This window comes from Toxorhynchites rutilus, chromosome 2 (assembly GCF_029784135.1).
Source record: "Toxorhynchites rutilus septentrionalis strain SRP chromosome 2, ASM2978413v1, whole genome shotgun sequence".
Classification (NCBI taxonomy): Eukaryota; Metazoa; Arthropoda; class Insecta; order Diptera; family Culicidae; genus Toxorhynchites; species Toxorhynchites rutilus.
The window spans coordinates 24,695,240-24,712,468 of NC_073745.1; the positions used below are offsets into that span (position 1 = coordinate 24,695,240).

Consider the following 17,229-nt stretch of genomic DNA (forward strand, 5'->3'; position numbering starts at 1 on the left):
CAGGAACCTGGAGTGTGTTGCTCACCTTCTCAGTACGTCGCGTTGGATCCCTTTCCTCAGGATAAACCAGCTACTCAGGAACGTTACGTACGGCTGCCTTGTTGCGATTGGGTTAAGCGGTTGATGATAGTCCGGATGTACAAATCCTTTAACAGTTGTACTATTCCGGTGCTTGTGATATGGACTACTTCACTTTAACGTTGTAATACTCATAACACTTGATTCCACACTATGACTATCACTGCACACTCTGGGTCCCTATTCGGGCGCCAGTTAATTTTCTTTCTTAGAACTTAAAGAAAAAAAAATTATTTATTTTAGAGCTATGCTCTACTTTTACTTAAAACTAAGATTAAGACTAAACTGAGACTAATTTAAGACTGACTCTACAATCGTGGCCCTGCTCTATTTATATTGATCTGGTGATGCGTTGTTGTGAAATAGCATGATGAAATCATGCTATCGATTTCCTGGGAAAGTTCCGTTCTCGATAATTCGTCTGGTCAATGTTTATGTTTATGTCTCGATCGCCCGCCTGTCCGCTGGGTGGCTAATTTATGATCTTCTGCACTTTGTCTGGGATGATGTTTATGGGTGGCTATGCTGACGCTGCGCGATAATGAAGTCATCTCGGTGTTAACTTATACTTTCAGCCACCGGTGACTGACGCAGCCTGAGCGAAAACTCGGTGTCAGTCACTTGGCAGTCAACATGTTAAATGACCATAAAATATTTGATAAAAATCGACCGGAAACTATTCGCCACATATAATATTTAAGGCGTTGGAATGCCGAATCTCTTGAAGTTAGGGTATCACTGAAATTAAACGATGCAAGTACTCCAAAATTACGCGTAAACTTCGTATACTGTGAGTGAATCATTTTAGAAGAAATGCTATATTTCTCTGGAAGGCGTGTCATTTAGAAATTTGTGCTTTGAATAAATCAGTGTATTTTAGGTGCATTTTAATTTTATAAAAACTTTCGGTTATTTCGAATAATTAAACAACATTTTTTACATTATTTCTTATGTTTCGAAAAACGTGATATAAGCGAATCATTATAAAAAAGCTCAGTGATATAATCGAGACGACACTGTACCTCAATTTCTCTAGAATATTATCGATTAAATTACGACAAAACATCGGTGGAAGATGTACCATATCAACTCTGCTAAACGCTAGAATGCACTCTCTCAAAAATGTTCCGCTGAATTTTAAACGCTCTGTATATATTTACCTCCCAAAAATTAAATGAATGTACACAGAAGTTGCGCGCCCAATTTTCGCCTGCAGCCAATTGAAAACACACGACTTCCCAATAACCAACAGCCGAGAGCTAAATTGATGTTAAAAGTCCTCTCTTCCGACATCAGACCGGCAGCATCCAATCCAAATCTCGTTAAGCAAAATTTTCCCCGAATAACAGCAGCAGCATCAAGCCGTTTCGTTAGGTCAAGTTCATTCCGGTTAATTTAACTGCGTTTTTGTGCGCCCCGCTCGGAGCTTGTTTTATCGAAAAACTTTCTCCGAGTGAAGAGTGCAGCAAAAACGCTAAATCAACACCCACGCCGCTGTTTCGAATGTTCGATTCACCCAAAGTAGGAGCCAAAACTATGAAATGCATTAGTGCAAACTTCGATTGCACTTTGGTGCAATCCTGTGAGATGGAAGTGGAAGTGTGAGAGGGAAGGTGTGGCCGCGAACGGAGTCATTGTGCCAATTGGTTGCTGTTTCGCGATTAGTTTTTCAATCATCAGGTTGTGGCCCACCCCTTCATTCACGGTCGTTGCCGGAGAAATGTGCCGCCCCAGTTATTCCAAAGTCGAAGCGAAATTTCTAGATGACTCTCCAGCATTGAGTTCACTATTTCACCGTGGCTAGAAACGGTAAAATTGAGACACGGTATAATTGAAATTGATTTCAGCCGTGACAGTTATGTCCGCGAGTGCACCGGAAAGACAGCGCGGCGAAAAATGTTAATTTTATCAAATAATTTCTTGCCCTGTCAGAAATGTCCCCCGGGTATATATCCGAAGAGAGACGACTTTCATAAATATCGCCCCGTTTCGAAGCGCATTTTCGCTGATATGACAATGAAGGAACACGTCTCACTCACCAGGTATTTTTACTTAAGTGGAAAACTGTCACTCATCGCTTACGGCGATAACAGACGATTCCAACTATCGAGAAATATATTCCGGGTTGCAGTCACGTTCCACTGACAAAATGTCACTTAACGAAAAACGTGCAATTTATCGAGTTCACACGGCTGCTGGCTGCGATGATTTTTGCTTAACGAGCATACATACGAATTCGAAATTGTGCAAGTTTGATAATGCATCATGCATCAAGTTAAGAGCTGTTCGACCCGTCTCCAGTGACGAGCACACAAACAATTTGCCAACATTGTTTCAAATTACAGAAAACTTATTGCTATAGGACACAGGACAATTATCGCAGCAAGTGGCCTGCTCTAGTATTCATTGAAACCTAGCCGCAGAAACCAGGGAGCAAAGGATCCATGCCTGGCCAGTCGGAAGGGTTAGACTGCAGCACGCCAATCATAAGTTAAATTTGAAATTGTGCGGTTTCCATCCATTGCACCGAGCCCAAGTCACCGAACGCATGACGATAAGGACGACGACGACAACGACGATAACCGGTGGAAGTGCTGCTGCTGCTGCTGACTTTCCACCCGGATGCACGGTTCCCCGACAGAAGTCAGCTAAAGCCATAATTAATTGATACGTCAGCAGGTTTATACTTTTGCATTTTGTGCGCAACCAACTCCATTAGACGAGCACGAGCACACGAACAAACGGAAAGGCATTCGGTGATGCGCACCCACAGACTCCCCCACATTAGGGAAGGTTGGGGGTGCGCTCGGGGATGAGCGGAAATCCAGCTGATGTTCAAATGAAGGGAAAACTGAGTGTATAAGCAGTTCGCTGTCCCTACGCAGCATACGAACCAGATAGACTGTCAGACAGTCAGGCAACCGCCAAGAAAATGAAGAGTAAAAACAGCACTTTGTGACGTTTCATATGCGCATCACATCGGGTTTAATAGCAGCCGGGTGTCAGGTTAGAAAATCCTTTTCATAACCCCTCTGTCTAACGAGATGATGAAGATGGTGGCAGTCGGCAATAAAATTGTTGTGGTTTTGCTGAATGTTTGAGGAACACCGAAGGACGTGTTCATGATATTACTGATGGGTAATAGTAATTTTCTGATTTATGATATTAATGGATTGGAAAAAGGATGGCTTCAAAATTAGTGCTACTTAGTACTACGGTTAGGATGAAAATCCTATAGTTGCTGGACGTTTTAATAGACATAATTATTTATTGACTGTAATCATTTAAAATAGTTTATCCCAACTTAAAAGAACTGAATACAAAAGTTGGTCCGAAATAATAAGACAGTTACAATTAGTTACACGAATATAGCATTCACCCGAATTTCACATTGACCAGAAGGTACTGTTTTTACGAGAAGGTATTTTAATATTCATTACTGCAAAGCGTTATCAAATGACCACATTTGTCTTGTACTTCGCTTCTATCCCAAAATGTGGGAAAAATCGACCCTAGAATTTCAAAAACCCCATACAAAATGTACACCCTTCGAAAAAACACCATATGCAAAATTTCTGCTCAATCGGACTTAAGGAGAGTGGCGCAAAGCGGTTAAAGTTTAAGTTTTTTTTTGAAAATCGAAAAATGAAACATCGAGAACTACTGTCATCCCGAAAAAAATTTTTTTTGTAAAAAATTTACACTCTGCTTTATCTTGGAATACGAAGCAAAACGTATGGTTTAGGGTGACAATGAAAATGATCCTCTCGATTTTTCATACGGAACTTCGTGCAAAATGTTGATTTACACGATAAAATACCCAATGCAAAATATTAGCTCACTAGAATTTCATTTACTAGTGTCGCATTTACTGGAAGTCCCAGAATGCCGATATTTGACAAAACAAAATTGTTTAAGATTACACTAGACCTCGACGTTTCATGCAATTCTAAGACATTTGACATCAAACTTTTTTTTTTCGAAAACCCCGATTTCCCCGATTTGTATAGTTACATTTTGAATTTCAGATTTATGTTAATGAGAACACCTTCTTCCGTTATTCTGTAATGTTTAAGCCACCCTATGGCAATGATTACTGATCAAAAGTGGAGAACGGAAACAAAAACCGAAAATCATACATGATTCTGCGTGTTGATGTTATTTTAGCTGCTTCGATATTAAGCATTTTGAGTGGTTTGATATAAAAATTTAATTCGCTGATGGTTATATTTCGGTTTGTGAGCTAACAGAGAAGCGATATCAGGTATGTACGGAAAAGTAAATTCATTTTTGAGTGGATTTTTTAAATTTTAATTATTGAAATAATTGAACTGGTGGGGTAAAACAGACAGTTGCCAGTGGGAGTGAGATGAACTGTGAAAAGTCTGTTTAATCTGTTTCTAAGGAATGCCCTGCGTCTAAAAATGCAAATCAAATCGCCAAATATGGACTGTTTAGAAGCTGACTGGAACCAGAAGGATAATAGTTAAGGGTCTGTACGTTTATACTGCTGAAAAGCACGATATCACTTCTAGGTGGATTAATTCGATTTTTTCAAACATGTCCATATTACCCGCATCGAAAAAAAAAGTTGTACAGTAAAACCTGTTTTATTTTTTGTGCGAATTTTTTTTTGTGCGATTTTTTTTGTGCGGTTTTTTTTGTGCGATTTTTTTTGTGCTGTATATGAAAAGAAGCATATTTGACGAAGTTATAGTCCGTTTAGTTTCTTTCGATGGTTTATATGCATTTCAGTGCGAAAAAAGCATATTTGCGTCTCAATTATCCACTTCTGAAATAATTCCCTTCCTCCCATCAAATACTCTAAGTTTTTCTAAGTGTTTGCATGACATGATTTCTAACAGCAACACGTTTCGACATGCAACTGAGAGCACAAAACAGCCACGCGCAACCGACGAAGCAAACTGTCCCATCACAAAGCAGGGGAAAAAAAAGGAAATTGAACGGTGAACGGCGTGGAATTGAGTTATTTTCTTGGGGGATACTTTTTTTATGCGGTCCCTATCTACCGCACAAAAAAAGTATTTTTCAAAATGTGTACCGAACACGATTTTCTAAAGCTAATGGATAAGTTTTGCACGATTTCTTTTTATGCGATTTTTTTCTGAGGTCCCTATCCCCCGCACAAAAAAAGGTTTGCCTGTACTTTTCGGTGTGTTTTTATTTCAGTAAAAAAACATTGAAAAATGCTTTTTTGAAAAATATTTGTTCAATTAGGTAGAAAAACAGTATATTGAATTGCAAGAAACCGCATCAAAGTTGGGAAACATGAAAAGCATTTTTTTGAAGTTCTTCTTACGTACATATTTCACCCCCACCTCCCCTACAGTTCACGCGGGGATGATTTGAGTTTTGTTACAAGATGCATTTCAATGGAGAATTTAGAAGAGTGCAGGTGTCCACCAAATCCGTCATTTACCCTTCAATCAACACTCAGGTTGAATTCATCTGAAAGAGGAATTGAGCCTGAAGATAAAACACTTTAGAGAAATTCTTTTAATCAACAATTAAATTAAATTTTTGTAATCAACAATTGAGTTTATACTAACTAGTTAAAATCTTTATGTGCAATATGTGATAGCAGCGATATACTTCAATCTAGGATAAATTATTCCTTTAAGCTAACTTTGATTTTATGGATTTGAATATTTAACGAGATTTTTACACAGAGATTCTAAATGCATGATTTGCAAATCTAATAGAAGATTATTATTATGAAGTAGAACTGCATAGGGATGGACTGTTTTTCATTGAAACATTTGGCATGAAAAAAAATTCTTACAAGAATTAACGCATGTGACTCTCATTATGCTAAAAGTCCATTGCTGAAAACGTTGTTGTGTGAAATTTACTGTTCCAGCTCGTTGATTCTATGCCATCAGATAAGGTCAAAAATCACATCGAATCACAATCAACTTGATCTTACATATCATCATAGTTAAAATGGCGCTTGCACCACCTCCCAGTGGAAATGGCGCTTACGCCATTCCGTTCTCTCTCTCAATTCCGCGAGATTACGGCAGACCAGTGGCTATGTGGATAGCGTGGTCGTGTAAAACAGCCTTGCGTTCCACTCAGCCGTTTGACATCGTATGGAATCTTTTTTTGTACTATCCCAAAAGAGACGAAAAAAGAAAAAGGGAAGAGATGTCTGCTCCCATACATACAATCATTTTTAAAACTTTTGAAACAGATGCTTTTATTTGCTCATCTGACTCTTCAGAACACGAAACAGCATTATTTCTGCCGAAGATGAAATATTTTCTGCACACACTGGTTTGGGTGTAGTAAATGAAATTCGTTTGAGCTACTCCCCATTATCCCGCGCGGCGAATTAAATTAGATAGCAAATTTTCTCTTTTTATTGTGGAAGCCACATTACTTTTTCAGCTCCTGTTTCATACCCGAGTCGATAACATATGAGGACACGACTTCAAATCTCACCTAAGTGACAATCTATAGTCACGCAATTCGCCTGCACGAATACCGTGACTTGAGTCATCTCATGTCACTCGCCGCGCGGAATCAATGGGAATATTTTACATTGGATTTATCGTGTAAATCAACATTTCACACAGATCACAATTATATATATATATATATATATAATATATATATATATATATATATATATATATATATATATATATATATATATATATATATATATATATATATATATATATATATATATATATATATATATATATATATATATATATATATATATATATATATATATATATATATATATATATATATATATATATATATATATATATATATATGGATGGATGGATTTCTGTCTGTCTGTCTGTATGTCTGATACTTATGGACTCGGAAACTACTAAACCGATCAACATGAAAATGGGTATGTAGGGATTTTGGGGCCGGGGAAGGTTTTCGTGATAGTTTAAGACCCCACCCCCCTCTCTGAGGGGGGGCTGCCATACAAATGAAACACAAATTTTTGCATTACTCGAGAATTATTCAAGCAAATGAAACCAAATTAGGCACATTGAGGTTTGAGGATGCAATAAATGTTTCTATGGTGGTTAGACTCTCCACCCCCTTCTCTAAGGGGGGGGGGGGGCTGTCATACGAACAAAACACAAATTTCTGAATTACTCTAGAATTAATCAAGCAAACGAAACCAGATTTGGCGTGTGGAGGTTTTAGGATGCAATAAATATTTCTATGGTGGTTAAACACTCTTCCTGCTGTGATACAAATGAAACACAAATTTCTGCATAACTCGGTATGACACCCCTCCCTCCTCTAGAATGGAGAGGGGGTCCCATAAAAATATTACACATATTTCAACCAGAAATATTCCAACCAAACATGACAATTGAAAATTTTCGTAAAACTCTGAAGGAAAAAGGGAAAGTTCGGAAAATTTAATTCCCATATGTTCTACAATTACATAGTTACAAGCGCTGTTGGTCCATTTGATGTTTGCGCTAGAGAAATTGATCTTTGTTCGAAACTGGAAATGGATTTGATGAAACGCATGATGAGTTTTGTTAGAAACACTACGAATTTTATAGTAAAAGGTAAATTCAACGGGGTCGAAGAGAAGATCAATCAATGAACAGTTCTGCGATTGAACCCGATTGCGATTGCGATTGAACTTGCTCATAGTGAAAAATATCGTGAATGTTTGAAGGTATTGATAACAAAAAACAAATTTTCGGCAGGACGAAATTTGCCGAGTCAGCTAGTCCATAATAAAAATCGAGATGGTCATTTTCATTGGTACCCTAAACCAAAAAAAAACCATAGTCCCAGAGCGTCGATTTTTGACAGAACATTTTTTTCCGAGATGACAATAGATCTCGACGTTTCATGCAATTTTGAGATATTTGACATAAAACTTTTTTTCTAAAACCCCTATTTCTTGAGTGTTTCTATCGATTTTAAAAAAACTCATATTTTGACCGCTTTGCGCCACTATCCCTTAAGTCCGATTGAGCTGATATATTGCATAGTGTGTTTTTTCGAGGTGGTGAACATTTTTTATGGGGTAACTTTTTGGAACTCGAGATGACCATTTTCATTGGCACCCTAACATGTATACTTTGAATGGCTTTGTTTAATGTCTTTTCGTAGTAATAAGAAAATTTAAAAAAAATGATTTTATTTGAATGATGAACTTTGAATTTCGATTATAAACATTTTCCTTGCATTTAAGTCACACAGCTCATTCACAGTGAAGAAAGCTGTATTTGAGGTACTCGCCATAGAATATACAGAATTATATGTTAGAACCCGTTTTATGGAAAGTTAGCGACATATATCCTGATAAACAGATAATACATTAGCATAATAATAAAGCGAATGATAAATTTCACTTATTCCCTAATCGGATTTCCTTGATTTTTTCCATCCTTCTTCATTTGAGTTTTAAATGGTGTCCTTCGTTTTCTTGATAGTACTAGCAGCAATTTTGAGTCAAAAAGGTCGCATCGAAAACGTCATAATGTGTGGTTAGGTACTTATAAATACTTCACAGTTCATCATTACGATCGAAAACTTTTATCGGTGTCAGATGTATTTTTTGCTTATCGCGTTTAATTCTAAGTTTAATTCAGAACTGGAGATTCTAGTATCGAAGACAAGAAGGATTCCGGAAAAGTTAAAACGTTTGAAGACGCCGAGCTGGGGACACTTCTTCACGAGAATTCCAGTCGAGCCCAGCAGGAACTGTCAAAATCATTAGCCGTATCTCGACAAGCGATGTTCTATCGTTTACGAGCTTTGGGAATGATCCAAAAGCACGTTTGGTTCCATACGAATCGAGGCCGAGAGACGTCGAACGAAGATCGTTTGTTTGCGTACCACTGCTCCAACGTCAAAAACGGAAAGGATTTAACACTCCTATACTCGCGCATAGGTCTGTGAGGCCGAGAAATAGAAAATTCGCTCATTTCTCAGAAAACATCAACTCTACGACTTTGCGATTCTCTCTAGCTCCGTTATTCGTCGTTCGTCATCGTTTAGCGTATCGTATGTGTTGGTACCGAGGGGACGTGTATCACTTTTTTACCACTCTCGGTCTGAGACACCGACACTAGTATAAGAGTAACTTTTGACGGATTTTTGACGTCTTTCGGGAACATATTGGGGTACATATTGAAAATCTAAAGTCGAGCACATCGTGAAAATTGTCCAATTTCAGTCATTTCATGATGGATTGACAAAATTTTTGCGTCAATCGATTTCGGCACTCCATAACAAATTTTTATATTAAAGAAAATAATATATGTCATGAAACTAACTATGGGGCAATTGAAAAATCTCAACCGCTATCCTAACGGAAATACCCACTTCTGATTGGTCGACATTGACGACACATGCGATGGGTCCCTAACAGAGATATCAAAACCAAGCTGTCTGGGGGAGATCGGCATTGCAAATATATGAAAGAAGAAGGAGCTTTTGTTCCCACCGAAATGTATTCCCTAACAGAGACATCAAAACCAAGCTGCGTGGGAGAAATCGGCATTGCAAATACATGAAGGTAGGGCCTACCGAAATGTGTTCCATAACAGAGACATTAAAATAGAGTTTAACGATGTAATTCTTCAAATATATCCAAAATCAACAGATAGCCTAACGGAATCCTACGAATCGGAATCCCTCCTGTGACTTTTTTAGTCAAGTGACTACTTCCTATTTTGGACTATCGTTCAATGAAATGTATAAAATCATGTTAGGGGCTGTCCATATACCACGTGGATAGAAAAAGCACGTTTTTGGACACCCACCTCCCCCCTCCGTGGACAAGCGTGGACATTCCTGATACCCCTCCCACGTGGACATTTTCCCAGAGACAATAGTTGAGTTTTTTTATGTTCTACTAGCTAACCCGGCAAACTTCGTCCCGCCCATTTACATGATTAATTCTCGAGTAATGCAGAAATTTGTGTTTTATTTGTATGGCAGCCACCCCTAAGAGAGGGGGAGGAGTATCTAACCACCATAGAAACATTTATTGCACCCTAAAACTTTCACATGCCAACTTTGGATTCGTTTGATTGATTAATTTCCGAGTAATGCAAAAAATTGTGTTTCATTTGTATGGCAGCCCCCTCTAAGAGAGGGGGAAGGAGTATCTTATCACCATAGAAACATTTATTGCATCCTGAAACCTCCACATGCCAAATTTGGTTTCATTTGCTTGATTAATTCTCGAGTAATGCAGAAATTTGTGTTTCATTTATATGGCAGCCCCCCCTTTGAGTGGGGGAAGGACTGTCTAACCATCATAGAAACATTTATTGCACCCTAAAACTTTCACATGCCAACTTTGGTTTCATTTGCTTGGTTAATTTCCGAGTAATGCAGAAATTTGTGTTTCATTTGTATGGCAGCCCCCTCTTAGAGAGGGGGGAGGGGTCTCAAAATATCACGAAAACCTTCCCCGGCCCCAAAAACCCCTACATACCAATTTTCATGTCGATCGGTTCAGTAGTTTCCGAGTCTATAAGAATCAGACAGACAGACAGACATCACTCCATTTTTATATATATAGATTCTATATTTTCTATTGGTAAAAATGTTAGCTATTACTATTAAATGATATGTCCTATTTTTTGACGTAGAACTGCGTCTTTCATTAAGGGTGTCAAATCAGAAAACAGGTCACGTTTTTATGAAATAAAGTTAACGTTAATAACTATTTTTGCCGCGAACGGATTTTGGCGATTTACATACTAAACGAATCGGAAATTCCGTAAGATTTGTTTAATATGCCATACAATAGAATCCCCTGGTTAGTAAATGGTTAAAATTCATGAAAACTTTAAGTGTTTCTATTTTCCCATACATTTGTTCTGTTCATTTGAGTGCTTTCCCGAACAGAGCTATCAATAACGAGCAACTTATCGACGAGCAACGGAGGAGAAATCGTAGGATTTAAAGTCTCCGTGAACAAAGGAAAAGAAGAAGAATGAAGGGGAATACTTGCCTAGAGTATAAACAGTGGATCTCGCTGAGGCAAATTTTCATTCGGCATCAGACTGTTAAGTAATCCAGCTCACTTTGCTTTCGCTGCGTTTCGATCTAAGATTGGACCCCACCAGTGGTAATCCAACTTGGAAATCGTCGTTTGATTTTTCTGTTCGTTTTTCGCGTTATTCGTATCGTATGTTCTTTCCGCATCATAAATTGGACGTTTCGCGTAGTGTGCGATGAGCAAGAAGAAGAGGAAGGCAGTCTCGAGCCTTGCAAAAAACGAACGCATTGCCAGGGGCAATAAAATTTCGAGGTAAGCGTCATCTAATGATGCACGCGGTGTTGGTGCAGTGAAAAGCGCTCGCACTGAACCGAGCCTTCGCAAATATGACACCGCACCGAACAACAGCGAAGTAGGCTATTTCGGCGCGTCGGTCGAAAATGTAAACGCCCAGGCAGCAACCAAAATCAAGCTCCCCCGCTGGTGGTGAAGGCGGTCGCTCTGACAAACTCATCAGCGAATTCGCATCGATGGGTGTTACAGCAGAGTACAAGCTGTGTGGCATAATTCAGCCTTTTTCCAAGCAGTTAACATTGTTTATTTTCCGTCTTCATAAGGGCTTCGTTGGTGCCTTTGAGAATGCATCAATGCATTAAACTGACGTTATGGCGAAGCAGACGTTAAGGTTGTGCACCAAAAAATTATTTGGGAATACCAAGCATCTTGAATGTCTTACTGGAATGTTATAAGTTATTTGGGTTCGCGTGCCAGTCGCAAAACTGCCTTCAACTAGGATTGCGTTTGCGCTAATATTGATCATAATGAAGCATTGCTACTGTTTTCGAGGTTGTTATTAACAAAAAAAAGTTTATTTCTCTTGTTAAGTCATCAAGAAAGTAAATGTTCTGGAATTTTGTATGTGATTAGGTTTTGCTTGCCAGTAGCAAACATCCTCCACTAAGGGTGACAGCTGCGCTTCTCTCGAGCATGAGAAAGTAATGCAACTCTTTTCGAGGCCAGTAATATTAACAGAAGCGACACACGATTGTACATGGAATAAATTGCGACATACGATTGTTTTGCGAGGGCAAGAATGAATCATCAATGAATTATCGTCAACTGGTTCTACAATTAAAAAATCATTTCAGAGATTATTCTACTAAGCAGTTGTTTCTAAAATTTCACAGCATTATAGAATAATATCCGAAGGTATAAACAAGCAACTTATATAAAATAACAGCGTATTTCTACGTCAACAATGCGGTCGTATCTTGGACACAACCTCTTATAATTTTTTATTTTTTACCGAGCTCGGGAAGCTCTTTAGTTTTTTTGTCCGATGAAGTCCATATAAAAATATTTCTCAAGACGAATTTCGAAACGAGACAGCAGTGGTACAAGGTTTTACATTTCGGGCTTCCGAAAGTATACAGCCCTGCGCTGACAACCGTTTGACATAGATGTCAACCAAAGTGTCATATCGTTAGTTGAATGTCTGCCATTTTACAATATGGATCGTTTTAGCATCGCACAACGTGTTAATTTTGTTAAATTATACTATAAAAATGATGAAAAACCGGCAAATGTTTTTCGAGCACTACAGACGGATTTTGGTCGTCATGGACGGCCTACAAAGCACACAATCGCTAATGTAGTGCGTAAATTCGAACAAACTGGATCCGCGGATATTGTGAAACTTGTGCATCATCGTAATGTGCGTTCGGCCGAAAATATTGCTGCTGTTGCTGCTAGTGTGGAGGATGACCCGAATGTTTCGATTCCACGGCGTGCTCAGCAATTGGGCTTGTCAAACACATCATTGTGGTGAATTATGCATTTGGACTTGCACCTACATCCATATAAAGTCCAACTGGTACAAAAATTAGAGCGTGGTAACCATGGAATGCGTCGGGCATATGTCGATTGGGTGAACGAACAACAGCAGCAAAATGCTGAATTTTCGCATCAAATTTTCTTAAGCGATGAGGCACATTTCGAGCTCGGTGGCTATGTGAACACCCAAAATATTCGTATATGTGGCTCAGAAAATCCACACGTGATTGTTGAGAGGCCATTGCATCCGCCAAAAGTCACTGTTTGGTGCGCATTATGGTCTGGTGGAATCATCGGGCCGTATTTCTTTGAAAATGAGGACGGCGGGATGGTAACTGTGAATCGTGAGCGCTATGGCCGCATGTTAACCGATTTTTTTTTGCCACATATTTAAGATATGGATACGGATGACATGTGGTTTCAGCAGGACGGCGCCACGTGCCACACAACACGACCGAACATGGGCATAATGCGAACGAAATTTGAGGGACGCATAATTTCGCGTTTTGGTGATGCCAATGGACGGCCAGATCATGCGATTTGAACCCGCTAGACTTTTTTTGTGGGGTTATGCGCGAAAGACCGTGTCTATGCCAACTCTCCGCAAACTCTTGAACATTTGAAAGACATTCGTGAGTTAAGACCGAGATACCGCCCCATATGTGCCGAAAAGTCATCGAAAATTACCTGTTCCGGATCAAGGTGTGCGAGGAAGCCCTAGGTGGACATTTGAATGATGTTGTAAGTTAATACTTTTACAGAAGGTTTATTTTAAAAAAATATTTTTTTGACACCAACGTGTCTTTATTCACTCTTGCTAAATAACTGAACATAGAATTTTAGGATACTGCTATATATAATCTCGCTGTGCCCTGATTCTAGTCCTATCGCTAAATACTGCATTATGGCAAATAATGGAAATGTTTGTTTATTTGGATCTTGGGTCGTGAGATTGTTTATGATGTGATGTGGCTGAGTGGTCCGATGTCTGGAGTTTGTTGATAATGAATTATCGCTTCGCGGGTGGTCCGTTGCTGGCCAGATGGTTGGTGACTTAACTCTTCCCCTCTTGAATGACTTTGTCCTCAAAGTTTAATGGTTCGAAAGGGTGATGGCATGTCGATGAAAGATTGGATTTCGTTTTCGCGTTCTGCTGATAGTTCTGATGACTGTGTCTTGGAGTTTGTGATGATTTCGTTTTTGCTGACGGAAACAGTTTCCGTGAGAATGATGTCGTCTTTGTTAATACTTGAAATGCTGAATTTGGCGTTGATGATTGTTTTTCTGGAAAGATATAGGAAAACTCCAATTGTGGCAATTATTGATACTACCGTGAATCCTCCAATGGATCCAAACAGGTGTAGCTTCCAGGTGAGAGAGTTACTTTGAAGTTTCAATATTTCCAATTCGTCTCGATGTTCTAATGTCAGGTTCTGTAGATATTCAACAGGTGGTGAGTCCAGGGTATCGAGCTCGGTAACTATTAGGCCGGTTGTAGGGTGATACGGTCGTCCAGGTAGAATAGTTTCAAAGTTAGAGAAGAATTCTCCGTTGATTCGTAGAGTGCATCCTTCAAATTGGATTAGAAATGAACCATTGAGTTGTTGGTTCGAGTTGCTGCAGTTGGATGAGACTTGCACAAGTGCGTTGTTGATAAGTATGGAGGCGTCGTCTATTCGTTTGACTAAACCTCTTGAATATATTTTTTCGAAGATGCAATTGGAATGTTTTCCACGTATTAATTTTTCTATGCAGTCATTGCTTGGGGTTAAAGTTGAAGTTTCGCAGAGAAAATAATTTCCTTGATCCTCACATGGTTGGTTTGACTCGTAAATGTGTGTCAAATTACGCATTAGATAATTGCGTTGCAGTGAGATGCGTTTGTTGTTCTTTATAATGGAATCAATGTATTCATATTCATAAATGTCTTTTGAAAATTGTGGTACTTTTAAAATATACGCAATGTGCGTGTTGTTCAATGTTACTTGTGCCGTTGATTGTGATAATAGTTCCTCAAATGATGTGACGAATATGTCGTGGTCTCCCAGGAAGGTTGCGATCGTATTGAAGTCGCGCATTGATAACAGCTTGCTACTCGGTATACCATGTTTTGCCATTAGAATTGCTTCCTCAAGTGTTTCTATCTGGTCCTGAAGTGAGTCTAAGTTGGACAGTATCATTAAATGATTAATTTCAATCGAATGATTTTTAGCTTTTTGTTTTTCCATTAACAGCATTTGATTAGCCAAATCGGTTACTTCTTGTATTCTATTGCTTATAGCTTGGTTTATCATTACTTGCTTGTTGTTTTGGGTGATGAGGGAGTTAAGTGTAGCGTTGATGATACGAAGGTCGTCTGCATCAGGGTTGCCTGCTACCCACTTCCATACAGTGCCTATAGTATCCCATCTTTTTTGTCTTTTTATAAAAGGTTTCAATTTGAGAAAGGTTTCATACAATTTATAATTCTTAATTTGCATCAATTCGTATAAAGGATTAACTGAAGGGTTTGATTGTATTTCATCATTCACGTTGGATATGGTGTTTCCTATTTGAATCAAATCTATGGGATGTACTATCCTTACGTAGCCTGTTTTTATCCTAGCTTTCCCTAATGGTATGATAGCTAGTAGATTATTTGTGAGGTCATGTACGTGAATACTGGAGTGTATGGCCGACAAGCAGAAGGCGAGTCTGGAATGAAAGGATTGAAGAATTAATTAGATTTCCGTAGATTGACCTTATGTATTTTCCTGCCTGTAGTGTCTATTATAAAAGTGTTATGATCTTCTTTGATTTTAATGTGTTTGTACCTGCTTTTTATTTTTGATATATCATTGGTTTTTTCGAAAGCATATGAGCCTGGTTGAAAGATTGGGTATGTTTTTTCAATAATATTTTCGTTTTTGGCCTGATGTAAATTATATATTTTTTCAAAAGTTTTTTCTCTTTGTTTGGCAAAATCTTCAAATGGTAAGTTGTTATAATTTGTTCCAATATATACATTGCGAGGTGTGTCTTTGATAAAGGAATGGAAAGTATTATTGTACCTATGAACTGATTGTTGAATCAAATCTATTATTGACCAGTCTGGGTTTAAGAATTTCAAGCATCTTGAGATTTCTCTAATAGTAGAATGACAACGTTCTACTTGGCCATTTGTTTCTGATCGGTGTACAGGTGTTTTGAAAATTTTAATACCGATACTCTTGATTTCCTGTTCTATGACATTTGATATAAAACTGCTTTCGTTGTCTATTACTATTTGCGCAGGCACATCCCAATCATATAATAGTTGTATCAAGGCATCTTTGATATGTAGGATTGATTTCGATTTGATAGGTCGGATTTTAAGGAATTTGGAGAATTTATCAAGGGATGTTAGAAAAAGATTATTTTGATTATAGACAAAGATGTCTATGTGGATGATATCTGCAGGATAACATGGGACAGGTGTTTTGACGGGGATGAATTTCTGGGGGTTGCGTTCATATTTCTCTGTTTTACAAATTTCACAAGTCTTAACGTATTCCTGTGTTATTTTTGTCATTTTCGGAAAGTAGCATTTTCTCAAAAGTTGAAGTGAATTTTCCTTAGCATTTCTATGTGCAAAATTATGTATCGTTTTAATTTCTTCTAATTGTTGTTCTTGATCATTAATGTCTTCAACTTTCGATTGTGAGAATCGTGCACGCACTAATTTTGGATTATAGTTTTCTTTGTAGATTTCTTGAATAGTAGCCATGATAGGTTCGTCGGTCATTATTCCATTTAAAAGTCCTGGAATGAGATATCTTTTCATTTTGTCTTTTAGAAAGTCAATAGTGAATTGTGGTTCAGTAAAAATGTGTCTTTTGTATCCTTCGAATGGAATGTTTTGTTCGTAGGCAGAGTTTTGACCGATTTGAAATATTATTTGATTACGGAAAACATTAATAGGGGCTTCAGTGGATGGAATGTAAGATGAATCGTCGTTGTCAGAAGAATGTTGAGTTGGTGTAAGAGAGTTAATTTGAATTCTAGAAAGAGCGTCAGCTACAACATTGGATTTGCCTGGTTTATATTGTATCTCATAATCATGTTCTTCTAAATATGCTTTCCAACGTTTTAGCTTTTCGTTATTATTTTTTGGTGATAAGGTGAAGGTTAGTGGCATATGATCAGTGTAAATTTTTATTTTGGTACCATAAATGAAATTTCGTAATGCATTTAATGCTAACATGACGGCTAACATTTCTTTTTCATTTGTGGCATAGTTTTCCTCTGTTTTTGAAAGTGTACGTGATATGAATGTAATTGGTCGTTCACCGTTTGAAAATTGTTGTGAGAGAACTGCA

At 38.1% G+C, this 17,229-nt stretch overlaps 1 protein-coding gene across 1 annotated transcript in view; it reads left to right on the forward strand.

Moving 5' to 3' along the window:
- The first annotated feature begins 2,626 nt into the window (after positions 1–2,626).
- LOC129765606 (dr1-associated corepressor homolog) overlaps positions 2,627–17,229 on the forward strand; it is a 100,060-nt gene continuing 85,457 nt past the window's right edge. Inside the window, exon 1 of the mRNA XM_055766018.1 lies at positions 2,627–2,707. Within this exon, the coding sequence (XP_055621993.1) occupies positions 2,627–2,707 (81 nt within the window). The remainder of the gene's footprint in view (positions 2,708–17,229) is intronic.